The following is an 18,429-nucleotide window of genomic DNA, read 5'->3' on the forward strand; positions in this document are numbered from 1 at the left end:
CTTCCTGAAGCTCAGAGCTAAAGTCAAACCCTTATAATTTACAGAGATTTTACTTTTTTTTTGGTCTTGATTCTTTTTATGCTCCATTTTTTACTTTATATTTTTGTGGTAAGCAGGAGAAAAGCAGGACTTTGTTTATAAGCTCTGAGGCCAGAAGGCCTGTCAAACTGATGATGGCTTCCCCTCAACGTTCATGGTCGGTTTCTATTTAAAAGTCAGAAAGCACAAATAAGTAGTTAATACAAAATGTCAAAGATATTCTTTGAAAGCAGGTGCAGTCTGAAAAACAGAAAAGGTTACCATAGTTCTTCTATGGATTATAATAATGGAAAATATTACCAAAGAAATATCCTTCATCTTTTGAACAAACATTTAAGTAAGTGTCATCCAATTATTTGCTAATAATTACTCAAACTTTCATAATTTCCTTTAATATGAATGCCTTTATTTCTTGAAGAAGCACCTGTTGAATTTTTAATTTAAAAAATTCTGTTCTGTTCAAATGATTTTAAATGTCCAGGGGTAGGGGTGGTGAAAATGCTTTGACCTTTAAAAAGTAGTTTTCTGAACAACTATGAAAACTGTAGAGCTGAGCAAAAGTGACCCGGGGTTAACTTAATACTGACTAATAAGGAAGAGTGTGCGCTGATGGGTTAGAAACTTGACTGTTGTTACTGTAAGTATTCCTGACAATAAAGAAATAACCACAGCCCTGGCCAGTTGAGCTCAGTGGACAGAGCAGCGGACTGTCCCAGGTTCAATTCCGGTCAAGGGCGCATGCCCGGGTTATGGGCTTGATTTCCAGTGTGGGGCGTGCAGGAGGCAGCTGATCAATGATTCTCTCTCACAATGATGTTTCTCTCTCTTTCTCCCTCTCCCTTCCTCTCTGAAATCAATAAAAATATATTTTAAAAAAGAGAGAAATAATCACAGGGTTAGACGAAGACTTATTGAAGATGGGTGAGAGTACACAGAATGATTTTCACCAGTGTTTCTGTTTTTTAAAACATAAGAATTATGAAGTAATCATATAAGTATGGGAAAACAGTTTGAGGCATCCCCCTGAGAGTTGTAGAATCTTCGAGAGAGAGCTAGTTAGCTATTTGGCAGGAAAGGCAGCATTCTTATTGCCTCTCAACTCACACCAGCTGGAAGAGAAAGTTCCTTTGGAGTTTTTAAAGGACAAGAACAAATGGCTAGAGGCCCTGTGCAGGCCACAGTAAGTGCTCAGCGTCTACTTTCCTATCCTTTGAGGATAAGAAATTGAAGTTCCTCTTGTGATAAAAAGAGAAACCAAAGTTGGGTTAAATGGTAATTGACATTTGAACTAGGTAAGTAATAATATATATATATATATATATATATATATATATATATATATTCCATTAAAAAGTTATTAGCATATCTTTAAATCTCACCCTGTATAAAAACCTTGATATAACTTAACACATAGTAATTTGTTTAAATAATTGATATGATTACATTTTTAGGTTAAAACATAATGGGCCAGGAACTGTGCTATCCAGGTTCTTTTCATTATTAGGTGGTTGAGGAAAACCTATAAACCCATGAAGAGGTATAACCATCCCCCAGCGGCATCTGCCTGAATCCCCGCTGGAATGGCCAGGAGGCCAAATGCAGCTTCAACAAGGCTGGCTGGCCTAGCCGTTCCAAGCCCACTGGTCAGTGCTTAGAACCTGGTAGTGACAACTCTCTTACCAGCAGGGCTTTTGGACAATTCCGATTCAAGCCTTGATAATTCTGACGATTTAGCTTTGTGTCCACTGATGGTGGGTGAATTCTCACTGGACTGTGGCCTTGCAGGTAAAACTTCTGAGGGAGAAGGCTGCCCATTACTTGGAAAAGGACCAGAAGTCTTTGGCTGATGTGTTTCGTGTTTCAATGCACTTGGGCTTGAGGCTGATCGAGGTAAAGGCAAAGGCTCTCTGTACTGTGAGGGCGTAGGGTCCTTCCAGAACTCATTCTGGTCCCCGGCATCATCTGTTCCATTCTTCAACCTGTTGGATTCTAAAACACTGAACTCTCCCACTTCCCGGCCTTGGATGAGCCCAGGACTCGGTGGGAGCTCCTCCTTCACCGCAGAGAACCTCACTTGCTTCAGTGGCTCCTGTGCGCTGGAGGAGGACTCGTCTTCTAAAGAATGCTCCTTCTCGGAGATCCTCTCGTGGATGGTTAGGCCCGGTGACCCAATCTTGCTTTTGGGTTCAAAGCTCTGGTGGAAACGAACAGTGTCTGAGTCCGTGCTGCTGGAGCTGGAGTTGCGCTTCAGGATCCCTCTCGGAGCCCCTCTGGCCTTCAGGGAGTCTGTCCTTTGTCCAGGAAAGGACTGGTTATTGTCCTGCTTTAGATCATGCGATTTGTTGATCATTTTCCTGGCTTTAGGGATTGGAGGTTTGATGTGGGATCCACTCTCAGGGCCTGGAAAAGTCTGCTTTGGTTTCTCTAACTTTTGGCTTGAAATATCCAGGATAGATGACTTTTCTTTGGACCCTGATAATTCACCTGAAAATTATAACACATTAGGTTCTTTTCATTATTGGTGGAGAGTAATGTATAATTTAAAATACCTATCAGAAACTTTATCTATATTTAGCAAAAGTATTAAAATATTAAAGACAATAAAGTATGTGGTATAAATGCCGACCTAATTAACAAGCCTTTTTAGCATGCATGTACTTTATTGAACTGTACACTTAATATTACTGTGCTTCACACACATACTTTGTGGAAGTTTACACTCAATAAAAACCTTTTTACAAAAAAAAAAAAACAATTTAAAAAAATTCCTCATGGAGGCGAAGGAAAAACACAGAAGTCACTTCAGTAATTTATACCTGAAAACCAGAAAAATGAACTCAAATAAAATAAAACTCAATACCTAGAACAAAAATCTATTTTGTCAAATGTTTAAAAAGGTAATGTATTCCAGTGACTTTTTTCTGTATAATATTTTATGCTATGTAAAGTAGTCCCAATGGACAGGGGGAAAAACACACTAATATTGCCAAGGCTGGTGTGGCTCAGTTGGCTGGAATGTCATCCCATCCATCAAAAGGTTTTGGGTTTGATCCCTGGTTGGGGTGGGTACTTGAGGCAACAGATCAATGTTTCTCTCTCTCTATTTCTTTCTTTCTCTCTCTGTCTCTGTCTCTCCCTTCCTCTAAAAATCAATGAAAACATATCCTTGGGTGAGGATTAAAAAAAAAAAAAAAGAAAATACAATAATATTAAAACAGGCTAACTGAAAGTTCTAACTTCACTTTCAGTTGTTAATTTTCTACCCTTTGTTCAATCTTTAATGTTTGTGAAATTTTCTTACAGTTACTTTGTCTAGCATTTCCTCTTAGGAAGAATGGTAAAATTCCGTAAGAGGCAGACTTAAATTAGTTAAGTCACAAACTTGACCTAATGATCCTGAGGGATTGGGCTCATGATTACAGGTTAGAAGATCATGACATTGGCAAGTGGCCTTTTTCTTTTGAGGCAAACTTTACATTTTCAACAGAACTGTGCCTACATATGGGAGACGTCCAATAAATGCTGTCAATGAGTGACTGACTGCCTCTGGTCCAAACATTTCCCAGTTCACTGAGGGGGAACCCGAGGCATAAAGGTTATACCAGTGTCAGTTCCAAGACTGGAATGCACAAACCTCCAGCCTCTAAAGTTTCTGCTTCCTTCCCTCCACCAGGAAACCAATGGGCATAGCAGAATAAGAAAACCATCAGGACCTTCCACCTTGTCTAAAAAGTTATTTTAGTTAAAGGAACTCTGAGAATTTCCCTTCTCACAGATAACACAGATAAAAATATCTAGTCCATAAAAATAATATTTACCCTCTTTTGAAGTCTGAAAGAAACCAGTCCTTCCATTTCTTGACTGCTCGTTTTTGGTTTGTTGAGATAAGTGATCTTCTGGCAACTTGGAGCTATTAAATGGATTCTTCCTTTGCTGGGGGAAAAACATTGTTTATTAAACTCATTTTCAATGTCATAACAGCAACTCAGTGTTAGCAAATGCTTCTTAGCTCCAATACTTGATAGTTTTATCCAGTAAAATCTATCTGGCATGTTTGAAAAATGTTTACCATGGTTAATCAGGGTAACATTACTATATATGTCATACAAAAAGATAAAACTATTACATAAAATATACTCAATTCCAGAGTTCTATAACGTTAGACTAGAACCAGGCATTCAAATCTATAGTTCACATTTGACAGAGGTGAGAAAACTTAGGCCTGGATATATCAAAGAGCTGGTCACGGTCAAGGTAAACCTGAAACTCTACTAAGGGCAGGTTCCCACCAGTGCTCTTCCTACCAGTGAGACTCTCACTGTGCTAGAAATCTGTACTAAATATAATTGGAATTGACCTTTTCTATAAGGATTTAAAAGAAACTTATCAAGATATTTTGAAGTATTTATCGTCACTATTATAATTATCACTTATAATGAAAAAAGGGTATCAGTAAACAGAATTTTTAAATTAACATAAGACTAAATATCAATGTTTACTGTCTATATTGGCAATTCCCTCCCCCAAGCCGACCTCTAACAGAGTCAGGAAGCTATGATAGGAATAAGAATTCACATGGCACTAACAAGCCACATTCCGTAAGCTTAAAACAAGCAGCCCCCAATAGCTTCAAACTTTTTATTCCCTAGGGCAAGAAATTTGGGTCTTCAACATGATATACCAATAACATGGTATTCATTAACTTCCCCACCACAAGAGTAACTTCTATGTTAAATAGTAAACATTATCTGTATCTGGTACAAAAAAGGTACTACAAAATCTTCTTTATTTCACATTGCTTTGATAAAATGAGAAAAATGGCATTCCTGCCAAAAGTAAGAGTTCTGAAGTCTGAGCTCAGTCTACCTTAGCTGAAGAGGCAGCGGAGTTCCTGGAGTTTTCCTGGGACGAATCAATCATGGCGGAAGCTGGATCTGCCACGCTGGGACTGCAAAGAAACAATGATGCAGAGAATAAAACCTCACCCTTTGTGGAAGCATAAATCATGCCTCTGAAGCCAAAAGCTATTAAGACAGGATAGGAGAGGAAGTTTGTAAGATCACACTGGCAGGAAGGGAAGGGGAGTTGAGCCTAGAAATGATTAAGCAGGGAAGCAAAGGAAATGGAAGAACAGAAATGAAAGATCAGCATGAGACAAGTCAAAAGAACCATCGGAAGTCCTGAAGTTTATATCACGGTGCTAGGCGCACAGGGGTTCACCATTTAAATGTATAAAAATGAACTTGTCTCAAAGTCAGGAGCTAACATCAGATGCAGACAAAAATGAGCAAATGATCTCAAGGAGGAAACATCGTTGCTGAAATATAGCTCCAAAGAGTTTTAGGGCCTGGTTCCGTAGGCCAGGGCCACAACAGCAGTGCTTACTCTAACTCAGGTAGCAAACACCAAGGAGAAGATGCAGGTGAGACAAGTGACTCAGAAGAAACAGAAGGAACAGCAGATCTAAGAGATTCTGTGCAGGAAGGCTGAAGGATTTGGGCAACTTACTGAGAACTTTCGGCCCAACTCTCCAGGCTGGCCAGGTGAGTTCTTGTTCATATACAAGAGGGACAGGGACACACACAGATCCAGAAGAGGGTGGGAGGTGAGAAGCCTGGAGATGGCTGAGAGGAGTGGGAAAAATTCTCTAGACCATGATTCCCTGCTGGAAGGACTGGACAGACCCAGGGTGAGAGTAAGTTGGGAGTGAAGGGAGAAAAATGAGTTGAGCAGGCTCCCTCCTGAACAGCCACTCCCTTAGCTATTTAGTAAGAAGGGCAAAAGAGGGTCACAGTGACTCTGGAGGGGGAGGAAACCACCTGCTCAGACTTCCTGTTCCAGTGGCCTTGCCGCGGGCATAAGAGGTGAGGTCACTATTGGCCGAAACCACGTGCCCTGTTAAACTCCACCAGTTCTCTTGGTGACATCAAGAATATGGAAAATACCTCCGAGGGTGCTAGCTTTTCACCACGCAGCAAAGGAACAGGAGGCCTGGGAGGGGAGCAATTGACCTCAAGGCTACAAAGCCTTGCTCAAGATTATTGTCATGAAAATCATGGGCTAGATGTTCCTGCAGCTTCGTTTCCTTTCCTTCCCTCTGCACTTCAACTGTTATTTTTGTGCAGAGTTAGGCCCAGGAGCAGGCTGAAATTTTGAGGAAGCCATTCTTCCTTTTGTTACCTTCTTCATTGTTCCAGAAAGGAATTACAGTAGATGAGGCAGATGCATATAACATACATCTGATCATATGAATGGAGAGGGAGAGGGTGGGGAGGGGAAGGAAACTGAACAAGAATAAGAACTTACAACAGAGCCGGAATCAAGGCTAATAGAAAAACACATTATAGGAGGCTAGTCTTACAGCAGGTGGGCACAAGCTTGAATCAACTTCTCTAGCAGCCAACGTGAAAGCAGAAATCTGGTCACTTATAGAACTCACAGTGTCCATTCAGTGGAAAACAAACAAACAATAGCTAGGACTAGAAAGCAATTTCTCTTGAGTGTCATTGTAAGAAGCCAGTGAGTGGTGTGAGGGACCTTATGTTCAGTTTCTCAGAGTGTTTTGTATCATCTCCCTTAGGAAATAAAGCAGTCACATAATAATCAGACAAACCGAGCCAAGTGCTGATGGTCAGGGTCTCCATGGAACACCCAAATTCTCCGGCTACCTTCCTTCTTTCCACTCACCAAGAACAAAGGATAAGCAGAGCCTATAATTCTCCTTTCTCTGCTCCCTGGAAACCCAGCCCTGAGTGACCATCATGTTGTGCCCTCCTTCCCAGAGATAAAACCAAACCCTTACTAAAGTCTATCCAGCTATGTATTTTATGTCTATTCTGCAACCTCGCCTTGTGTATACGTATCTTCTCACTCATGGTAAACTGGGAGATCCCTCAAGAGTATCTCAGCTACCCTAATATCCCTGTCATGCCTTGTATAGTGCCTGGTACACAACTGGTGAATGACTGAACAAATGAAGGCCAACTGAGCCAGCCAGTGGCAGGCAAGGCAGCAGCAGATAGGTGACCGTGTTTTGTTTTGTTCTTGAGATCCAAGTTATTTGCCAAACTACAATGAGGCCCATTATTTAGGTTTTAAACAAAATGTCTTTGTCCTGCTATTCAGAAAGCAAAAGAGAGGAAGAAATGAGGCATTCAGAACACATGGCCTGACACTAAAATACCAGAAACACACAAAATTCACTGGGTTACCTTGTAGTTGGGATAGGGGGGGAAATGGGATGAGTATTGGACACTTGATTAGCTTAATTTATTTTTTTATTTTTTATTTTTTTTAAATATATTTTATTGATTTTTTACAGAGAGGAAGGGAGAGAAATAGAGAGTTAGAAACATCGATGAGAGAGAAACATCGATCAGCTGCCTCCTGCACATCTCCTATTGGGGATGTGCCCGCAACCCAGGTACATGCCCTTGACCGGAATCGAACCTGGGACCTTTCAGTCCGCAGGCCGACGCTCTATCCACTGAGCCAAACCGGTTTCGGCTTGATTAGCTTAATTTAAAAAAAATTTTAAAAAGAGGGTAATCCTCAAGTTCTGAGAAATACAGCAATGGTATGTTTGCCTGTCTTTTATTGGGCAACCATCACTACAGTAATCATCTTATTCTCAATTGATCTTTGCAACATCCCTATGAGGTATATATCCCTCACCTCATTTTACTTGTGAAAAAACTGAGGCTTGGAGAGGTTAACTTGCTCGATGTCACAAAATTAGTTGTGAAAGAGTTGGGTTTTTGAACCAAGTGTGTCTGACCCTGACTCCAAAGACAATCATCATAATGGCTAGGCTATACTTCCTATTTCTTGCATTAGCAAAGTGGTGGTATATGGCCAGAGGATTGGAGTTACGTTCCTTCTTCCGAATGACTCTTACTTCTGTCACTTCCTGTCACCTGTATGAGCATCTCCTTTATTTCTGTCAAGTATATTAACCTCACATCTGACCTCTGACTCCAGAGTTCCACTCCCCTGAGCCATTCAGCATTCCACCACTAAGCTGCAATTGTCTAAAGCACAATGGTGATCCTGTCCCTCTTCTGCTCATCACCTTTCCCTGGATCCTCAAGGCCTGTGGAACCAAGTCTGAACTCCCAAAAAGGAAATGGAGATGTTCCACCATCTCCCCAGTATACCTTCTCATCCCTTTGTTCTGTTGACCCTTCCTGCCAAACAAAGTGGTCTATACACCCACTGTCCGCAAACCTCACCTGCCTCTGCTGCCTCCACCCAACCTGTCCCTCAGCTCCTCCCTCAAGTGCATGCTCTGTTCTCTTTTGGCCAAATCCTTGCTTTCATCTCCCAGCCCACTCAAAATCTCACCTCCTTTGTGACACTTCTCCAGTATCAGCCCAGCTGGAGGTAGGTCTTCTTGTCTCGAATCTTACAGTGCTTTGGATTAGAAATTCACTCCCTGCCTGGCACTATTTGTTATCATGTGAATAGACATTCTAATACAGATGCATTTGTTTTTCATAAGAGAATATAGTCTCTTTATAGGCAGATACTGTGTCTTTTGGGTCTTAGAATCCCTCTCGGAGGGCTGCAGACTGTGCCCGGCATATAAAAGATATTCATTCAATATATTCCACAAGATGAGCTTTTTAAGCTGTGAAGCATGCCAAGTTCTACACCCTATGCTCTATAATTTCTTCCCTCAGGCACTCTTGAAAAACTCCCTACAGTACTAGAAGGAACACTTACACAAAACTGTTTACTTTGTTAAGCAGATTATTAAACTATTAGGCTATGAACTTGGCATTAGGATTCCCCACCTAAAAGTGTCTACATTTTAATGCAAGTCTCTGAAGACTTAACTGGAAAAAATAATAGTGTCAGGTACTGTGGCAGGGACCTGTGGGGAAGCGGTAGGGCTTTACAGAAGTCTTAGCTCACCCCGCACAGGCACCTGGCCATTCCATGGGCTCCTGTGTCCAGCCAGCAAGTGCTCCAACTTTCAAACTTTAAAAAGCTTTTGAACTTTAACCAACCTTTCTCTCTAAAACAGGGTAAAAAAATAGCACACATCATACACCTTCTTCTGAGGTATTTTCCAGCTTAAATATTAACAGAAGACTAGAATTAGAAGTAGTCCTGAAAGTCATTTTCTTCCTTTTGTGTGTGTGTGTGTGTTGCTGACCTCTCCCTTTGGACGGCGAGCTTCTTGGAAGCTAACGCTGCATCTCATCCCAGCACCCAGCACTGTGCCAGGACACGCTACACACGATCAAGCCTGAACACACGAATCAACACATGAAGAAACGGCTCAGGGATAACTCAAGGGAACAAAATGGGGAAATATGCTATGCCAAGTCTTTCAAGGCAGTCTTTTTTTTTTTAAGTAAAATTTTACTTCTTTGGTGCTACCACACTTCGTGCTGCAGTTTACCTCTAGGTTTATCTACCCAGGTATTCTCATCCAAGCGCAAGGCACTCTGACGTCACAGTGAAACTATTCCTATCGCAACTGATCTGGGTAAATCCAAGAGCCTGGCGGATTCAGAAAGATTCTTTTAGGAGCTCAATGTAAATGACTCTGTGGGGCAGGCCTCCAAGAAATGAAATGGTCACATCACTGGATTGCAATCCATCCAAGGACAAAAGATCAAATGCACTGTCCACAGACAGGCTCATCACAAAAGAAGCTCAAAACTCCCATCCACACAGGCTTACATTATTGAAAAGTCAAATACACCTCAGAGTGGAATCCATGTTAGATCGCTTCAAGGGAGAAAGGAGGCTACCAGGCAACTGAGGGATGTGAGATGGAAAGGAAATAACATTGGCAAGTGGCCAATTCAGAGAGCTCATCTGGAGGAGGAACCAGAAGAGGAAAAGAACTAATGTGAGTGAACTAATGAATAGAATTGGGAAGCTTGCATCAGGAGGAACAAAGGAGGGGCTTCTCATCCCAGAACAGGCTATCTCCATAGGCAGGACACATTACACCTGGTTTATGGGCAGGGTCCTGACCGCAGGGGAAGAGCACCCCACACTGTTATTCTGTCCTGCCCACCTGCCTCAGCCCTGCAGATTATCACGTACATGTTCTACAATGGTTTTTTTTTGGGGGTAGGCAGGACATGACGTGCCATCAAGGTGTGGGTTCACGGACCAGTGCCAGTCATGAACTGTCTTTATTGGTTCACAATGAGATAAGTACAAAACTGAAAGCATGCTGTGATAATTAGAAATATAATGTTAAAAAATGCACAAAAAATACTGGCTCTTTACCACAGTGTGTGCCAACACTGCCCACAGTCTAGCCAACACTGTCCAGCCAAGGATGTTGACCAGAACCAGAACTGTGAGCATTTGGAGTTCTCCCTTTGCCACCCGAAACGAAATCTCATTCTCTGCTCCCTGTTCATCAGACCTGTCTGCTTCCTGTGTGGCAGGTGCAAACAAAGATGAGTCCCAAGCGAGCACAGGTGCTTCCAGGGGTTGAGCACATGCTCGGTACCCACAGTGCTTTCATTCTCCACAGGCTGAACCCCCAGAACTGCACCCATCACAGAAAGAAGGAACCCAGCCCCAGAGACCATTAGAAAGCCTCCTTTAGAAACTACAACACCCAGTCACTGCTGCCTCGCGCTCCCTGGCTCCTGGCTAAGAAAATATTGACAGGTATTAAGTCATTCTATTGAAGTTCACTTAGTCTAAAAGTGTTGGTCCCAAAATACACTTAACACACCCAGTTCCCAAAGGTTAAAGTATAGGTGAGAAATGCTGCAGGAACCTGATACTGAGTAAAGCAGTGGTTTCTGACAAGGAAAGGAGGAAGTAAACAACTGCTCAGGCTACAGTTCTGGGTGAGCACCACCCATGCCATGCAATGAGCAAAGCATGCCAGGTTCATCTAACATTCTTTTTTAATATATATTTTTATTGCCCTCAAAGAGGAAGAGAGAAGGAGAGAGAAATAGAAACATCAATGATGAGAGAGAATCATTGATTGACTGACTCCTGCACGCCACACACTGGGGATTGAGCCCGCAACCCGGGCATATGCCCTGATCAGGAATCGAACCGTGACCTCCTGGTTCATAGGTCAATGCTCAACCACTGAGCCATGCCAGCCGGGCTCATCTAACACTCTTATTCTCACTTTCCCAACCATCCCTCATCTATGCTATAATAACATAGTTATCAGGCCACTTGGAAATTGCCAATTTTCTTTCTTCCTGAGAAATGCTGAGTGGTTCCCCCACCTCATTGCATTTAACCTCACAACATCCTAGTGAGGCAGCTCTGTTTTGATTTACAGACGAGATCCAAAGGACTCACAAGACCCAAAGGTCACACAAGGAATGCGGCAAACAATGGGGACACAGGCTTGGAAACCCAATCGCCTCAGATTATAATACCCACCAGCCCACATGGGGCCATGAGGAAAACGATTCGGGCTATGAGGCAGTGGTACCTCTGTCCCTCAAGCCCTTTGAGCTGAAATGAGTTCCTAGAAGAAGGACAGGAAGTCTGACCCACATAAAACTGCAATGAACTAAGTTTGTCTCTGAAACTCCAAAAGTTTCTCCTTCTGTGGCACTTGTACCCCTTCCCTTAATCAGCGCTGTGGTGCCCTCCACCCCCATCAAACCCGGCTGTTAGAAGCTGCTCTCAGCTTCTTGTGGTTTATCTAAATGGCTGTGTTCTCACTCCCAGAGTTTCCATCCTTTAAGGTCTCATCTCTTCCTAAGAAAGGAAGGAAGGCCAAACCATATTAGGGGGCGTTACAGGTGGTTGGTAAATGGGGCATCACCAAAAGGAAAGGAGTGTGGTATTCTTCACACTCTTTTCTGAGCTTCCAGAAATACCTGTAAGTGAGAGCCCATGCTTCCATTCCTTGAGCATCTACTATGTCCTGTGGCAGGGGTCCTCAAACTACGGCCCGTGGGCCACATGCAAATACAAATATTGTATTTGTTCCCGTTTTGTTTTTTTACTTCAAAATAAGATATGTGCAGTGTGCATAGGAATTTGTTCATAGTTTTTTTTTAAACTATAGTCCGGCCCTCCAACGGTCTGAGGGACAGTGAACTGGCCCCCTGTTTAAAAAGTTTGAGGACCCCTGTCCTATGGGTTAGGGATTCTACATTTACTTGCTAATTAAATTCCCAATAATCTTGGTAGCAAATTATTATCATTCCCATTTTACAGCTGAGAAAACAAAGGCTCAAGAAGTAAGTCACTTCCAGTGCAAGGTCATAGAATCAGTAAGTGGCTACTGTTAAGGTGTTTTAACCTCTAGCCAACATGAACTCTACAGACATCACGAAACATTGCAAATCATCCCAGAGGAGAAACAGTGCAGCCTCCACCCATGGAAAACAAAGTGAGCCCTCCCCAACAGGGAACTGGATAAACAGCGAGTACCGTAATGGAATCAGTGTTCCATTACCCATGTGACATGACCTGATTCATGACTCTGAAAAGCCTTCGGGTGCCTATATTATAGACCCCCTTCCCTAGCCTATAAACTATGTAGGGAACATCCCATTCCCCAGGTGTCTCAGGCTTGGACCCTGACTCAGTGAGCCCCACCAGCAAATTCATCGACTTTATCCCAGCTGGAGACTCTGAGGTGAACTGCTTTCACTGAGGAGCTAAATATAAAATGGAACTGCCCTCCCCCCCAAGGGGTAACAACTATCCCTTCAAGGGACAAACATCAATAATGGCCATCCCTCATCTATGCTATAATAACATGCTTTTAGGTATTTAAGGATTTTTAATCATCATGGCTCAAAAGGTTTGCAGCAATGTAGTCCCACAACCAACCAGCTACTGCACGGGAAGGATGTACAAATGTACATTTTAATTGGCCAGATGACAACATGTATGGAAAACATCAAAAATCAAGACTGAAACATCAGGACACTCTACATCCTTAAATAGGCATTTGCTGAGCACCTAGGAAGAGTGCCTTCCACACATATTATCCCTAATTCTCACCATAGCCTTTCCTGCTCTATATTATCATTCCTCTCTGCAGTTAAGAGATGAGACTCAGAGAGGTAAAATGACTTGCCCAGGATCAAATGGCTAATAACTGGCGTGTTCAGGATTTGCATTCATATCTGCCTGGTTCCCATGCTTGCGCTTCTCCAGTGTACCAGGCTACGATAATTTGATCATAATTCATCTTCTTCCTGAAGTGACTCATTCCCTTATATTCCTTTTAGAGTACCTCTTCATTCCACTCTGAGGAAAAATCCTTATTTAGTAAAAATAGAAAACAGCTATTGTTGGTGCTGAAAGGAATCACCAACTTGATATTTCAATTTTATTTAATACCCAGATTTGTTAGACATTCTGGAAACTGGGAAACAGTAATACCCAGGCTTGCTTACATCAGGGCCCAGAATTCACCAGATATGTCCCTTGCCCGTGCCCCCGAGGCCAGTCTAGCACTTGCATGAATAGCCTGCTATTTTGCCTGTACAGCACACCAAGCCACGAGTCCCACACGCAGCAGCTCCCCCATGAGCTCCATCTTACCTTGGGCTTGCTGGTCCTACATCTTCTTCTGGCTCTTCCACAACACCGGCTAGCTCTGGGGGAAGGAAAGCATCTTTGTTGACATTATTCACCCAGCTTTCCTTTGCCCTGTTTTCTCTGTCCTTACTCTGCTCAGCTGAAACAGGAAACAATAAAGACAGGAAGGTTATCTCTCACCTCCATGACCTACAATTCTCATATGGGCACTTATCATGGAAGGTTGGAACCTGAACTTCAGGCCTTTCCTGAGTGCCCAGGCAATCATTAATGTGTTGGCGCATTAGGGATCAGAATTATATCTGCGGGAGAAGTCAGTAGATTTCTCTGGTGTTAGCCCCCCGCCCCCGCCCCCTCCTCGCCGCAGCAGAGTCTCCGTGCAATGTGCAGGTAACTCCAGAGACAAAATTCTGACTGCCTTTCAGTGAATGTGACCTGAATTGGGGTCAACACGGAATGTGCATGGGCCACAGGACACTGAGGACAGGCAGTCCTCCTGGGAACAGAGCACCATCATTACCAAGCACTTATTGAACATTTACAGTGTGCTTGACTCGAGGCTGGGCTCTGGGACACAAAGGGGAACAATTGCTTTTAGTCTAGAATGCCCTCCCCGCCAGCCTCTACACACCCGAATTCCACATATTCCTTAACACCCAGCTCAGATGCCAGCACCCCACAAAACCTCTGTGCCCCCTTTTCAGGAATAACCTCTTTTGCCTCTGACACCCAGGGCTCTTGACCTGCACCTCTCAGCTAATTAGCACCAACTGCGTGATGAAGTTCTTTGCATGTGTTATCTTATGAGGAGGGAGTGACTTTCCAAGTTCATAGATTTGGCAATTGAGGATCACAGAGTTCAAGAAACTTACCTAAGGCCCCATAACCAGTCAGTGCCAGTAATACTTTCATCAGTGTTAAGAGGAGGAAGTAATATAAAGGTTCCCAGTTTCCAAATATACTCACATTCCAGGGACTCTTTATATTAAAAATCTAGTTTTTTCAACGGCAAAATGGAGTCCACAGTACAACCTGTACTCCTCAGGATTTCTGAAGGTCCAGATCGTTTTGAAAATCAAGAGGCCTGTGAGCAATGCATGGCACATAAAAGCAGGCAGCCCTTACCTGCAAGGAGTGTGGCTCTTTCTTTCAGACAGATGAGAGCCCAGCTCTGTCATTTGCCAGCTACCTGCCCTTGGGCATATAGAACTTTACAGACCCCTATAGAGAATGGGGATGATAATACCTACCTTACAAGATTGCTGCTACAATTAGAAATAAGAGGGAGTAAATGCCTGTCACATATTAGATGCTCAAATGGTGATAGTTATTTTCCTTATTGAGTATAGGCCAGGCTAGATGTAGGCAGGGTGTGTTCTCAGGGATAAAGATTTATATTGACTAGCCCAGAGTTAGAAGACACCAGGGAAATATTTAATGAACTCAACAGGATGTTAAAGGAGCTCTAAAAATACTGTCTGTAGAGCCCCTTAAATAATGCATTTGGTTGATTAAAGCAGTATCAGAGGTCAAGGTAATTGAACAGGGAGGCTAATCTCTTAACTGTCATGGCATTCAGGAGAAAAGTTTCGGAATCTTCAGAGAGAAGAAGAAGGAGGAGGAGGAGGAGGGGGAGGGTAAAGGTAAAGGGAAGGGGAAGGGAAAGGGGAAAGGGGGAAAGGGAAGGGGATAGAAGAGGGGAAAGGAGAGGGTGGGGGGGGAGATACTTATAAATCTCGGTTGTCTATGCTACTCCTCCTCACCATGGCATCTGAAGAACTCCCTTTTTCCTTTGTAGCACCCTGAGTCACTCAGCCCCACCCTCACCCATCCAAATGCAGGGCAAGAACATTTTGAGCTGGAGGGCTGCGCATTATGAAAAGTGTACGATTACATGATGTTCCTCAGCGGATTTTAGAAACGATTCTGACCCTTCCCGTCTCCCACCTCCTCCTTCCCAAACAAACGCTGGCTCTACATGTACTAGCCACGTCAGCTCACCTGCTACCTGGAGCCTCTTCTTCCTCATGGATGCTCTGATGATATCTGTGCCATGGATTTTGTCTCTGTGCCTCTTGGCCTTGGCTTCATAAAACCATTGGCCACTCATATTCTTCAGCTGCTGGTCATCCTTAACTTTTTCAGGCAAATGTCTACAAAAGGAGAAGAGCTTTACTTTGCTGGGAACCCACAGTAAATAAATGAGTTCACTGAGACACTGCATGAAGCAATTTGTAAACGTACAGTCTAAATGAGCTCTCGATGTCTTAGATTCTAAGACTTAGAAGATTCCACAGATCTCCCGGATGACTAACAAATGCATGTTCCCCGTTGACTGAGAAGTCAGGGAAGCCAGGGCCAACATTTTTTAAAAACTCAAAGATTTAATCCATGATCCCCAGAGGATGCCTGAAATTTCTCAAGGGCAGATCCACTTTTTGGCCACAGTCTTCCGCGTCCACTGTTTAAATGCAAATAACCCAGGGGGTGGGGTGGGGAATGATATATTAAGCTCCCCTAAGCCTTGGTACCCTTATCTGTCAAAAGGGGTTAATAATAGTAAACCACCTCAGGGGGTTGCTATGAAGTTTAAATTAGTTTATGCATATCAGCCACCCTCTGCACATGCCTGGCACCTAATAAACACTCAGTGACTAACTGGTGGGGTAGTTGTCAGCTTATCAGTCCTTTCCATTTCAGTGAAATGAGTTTATCAGAGATTTTCCTGGAAGCTTGTGGGGGACAGCGCATGACGTCTCCAGTTAGGGAAATGAATGCTGAAAAGGCCGACTGGAGAATCAGGAAAGATCAAATTTATGGGGCTGGGAGTGGAGAGTGGAAGCAGAGGCAGAAGCAGAGGCAAATTCCTTTTATGCAAATACTGCTTTGAAGGCTCCACAATCACTCATGCTCCCTGAAAAGCTAAAACCTAAAGAACAAACCAAGTGCTGCCCTCCTGAAACGTCCCTAGTTTACACTGGCTGGAAAAATTACGTTCTGCTTCACAAGTCTTTCTGTATCTCTCTATCCACCTCAATAAAACGAGAATCACAAAATCTGCATTTTTCTTATTCATAGAGATGCACTTAGAATCAAGTGGAATAAAAGCCTTAAGGAGACTTTGAACTGTAGGAAGATAACGTGCTACATAAATCCAAGAAGGTTTTATGCTTGTTATCCAACCTAATATGCATACTTCCTCAAGTAGCAAATCGAAGTTTTAGCCAGAGAATGTGTACAGTGGCCACACTACCCTGGTGGCAGGGCTGTGCATGAGGGCTGCACACAGGCATACCTGGGCGTGGGAGAAACCGTAGGGGCAGTTGCCCTGGGTCTAGCAAGGCCCTTTCCCCTCTCCCACCCAGAGTCCAACTCTCTGCTGGGACTTCCGCCCCTCTCCCAATTCCCTAGGAGCCCAGCCCAAAGAGGCCCAGTCAGAACCCTTAGACGCACACTGTCATGACAGCCGGTCCCCAAATCCTACATGGACAGTGTCATCATTTTGTGGTTCTGCATCACCAGAGAGGCCATGGTTTTTATTAGATGTTTCTAATAGTTTCCCATTGCCTAGGTTTCCAGCAGAGCAAACTCCTCCCCGGAGCTGCTGATGGAGTTTTGGCCTTCTCCTCCCTAAAAGACCAACTTTGAGTTCAAGTCCAGAAGAGAGAAGTCCTTCCAGCTTTCCCTATTAGAGAGTGAGCCCCCAGGGGCAGGGCCTGAACATCGTTGCTTGGTGTCTGAAAAGCAGTGGGTACTTATTCAGTGCTGTGGAGTGAAGGTATAGCATATGGGGCCCCTGACTGCCTGGCTTCAGGCTGCCTTTTGGGATTCACTTTCCAGCACTTATCCCCATGCTCCCCGCTGCCGGCACACTGGACTTCTTACTGTTCCCCAAACTGCTCTTTCAGGACCCCTGCAAACATCAGAAGCAGGAAGGTGTGGCAGAAGGACTATGGGTTTTGGAGTCTCCCCAAAATTGGGTCCAAATCCTAGTTCTGATTCTTTCTGCATGAGACTTCAGACAGGTCACTGAACCCTCTAAGTGTCCTCTCCTTGTTTTGTAAAGTTAGGGGCAAATAAGACCTCTCCTGCTGGGCTTCGGGGATGAGTAAATTAGGCGTTTACCGGACAGTGCCTGGATCTCGGTAAGAGTCATTAGTGTGAATTCTCTGTGGGATGTCTTTCCCTCACTTCTCTGTGCAGCTCCCACACCGCCTTGCCGCAAAGCCTTCCTCGATTCCCAAGGGCACAGTGCAGCTGGCCATTCTCCACGCTCCCACCGCACCTCCAGGACAGAACTCACCCCACCTCGTTCCAAGGATCTATTTGCACATCTGTCTCATCCGCTAATCTGTCAACTCTGCAAACTCCTTAAAGGCGAGGCCCATGTCCTAATCACCTTTGCAATGCGGCACCCAGCACAGAGCCTGGCACAGAGCTGACAGCTCAAGGCTGTTTGTTGAGTGAGTGAACTAATGAATAAATAAATGCTCGGCAGCCACCTCAGTCTGAGTCAGGCAAGAGATAGGAGAGGTCCTGCCACTGCTGGGTGTGAGTGACCCCAGACTCCATCACAGGGGCAGTGCCTTCTGCTGAGGAGGCAGGAGAGCTCATCTCTCAGCCACGCGGGGAAAAGCATGATGAACCATGGCATCAGTCATCATCTTTTTAAAAAAGACCGCAAGCCCTCATAGCATAACAGCTCCGTTTCTCCTCATGAGATTTATTTACCTATTTTTCTTGTTCAACTGAAAGGCATTTTGTAGGGGTCTTTGTGTAATTCTTGATTTCTCCTGCCTAAGTGACTATTTATAAGCCTCTTACATGCTAAGCTTTCAGGACACAACGGGAGTCAGGCTCACTGAAACACGT

The 18,429-nt window shown here is 43.7% G+C and overlaps 1 protein-coding gene across 12 annotated transcripts in view; it reads right to left on the bottom strand.

Annotated features, from left to right (window-relative positions):
- Positions 1–18,429, bottom strand: part of SYTL2 (synaptotagmin like 2) — a 112,037-nt gene that overhangs the window by 37,381 nt on the left and 56,227 nt on the right. For 7 of the 12 annotated variants that reach the window (XM_070425783.1, XM_070425785.1, XM_070425782.1 and 4 more), the window contains exons 3-7: positions 15,559–15,710; positions 13,561–13,696; positions 4,906–4,987; positions 3,858–3,972; positions 1,720–2,523 (exon numbers count right to left, since the gene is read on the bottom strand). In XM_070425783.1, the coding sequence (XP_070281884.1) occupies positions 1,720–2,523; positions 3,858–3,972; positions 4,906–4,987; positions 13,561–13,696; positions 15,559–15,710 (1,289 nt within the window). The remainder of the gene's footprint in view (positions 1–1,719; positions 2,524–3,857; positions 3,973–4,905; positions 4,988–13,560; positions 13,697–15,558; positions 15,711–18,429) is intronic. The other 5 variants (XM_070425786.1, XM_070425787.1, XM_070425784.1 and 2 more) reach the window with 1 other exon arrangement.

Source organism: Myotis yumanensis, unplaced genomic scaffold, assembly GCF_028538775.1.
Source record: "Myotis yumanensis isolate MYYU_CA2020_CCGP unplaced genomic scaffold, mMyoYum1.0.hap1 SCAF_10, whole genome shotgun sequence".
NCBI lineage: Eukaryota > Metazoa > Chordata > Mammalia > Chiroptera > Vespertilionidae > Myotis > Myotis yumanensis.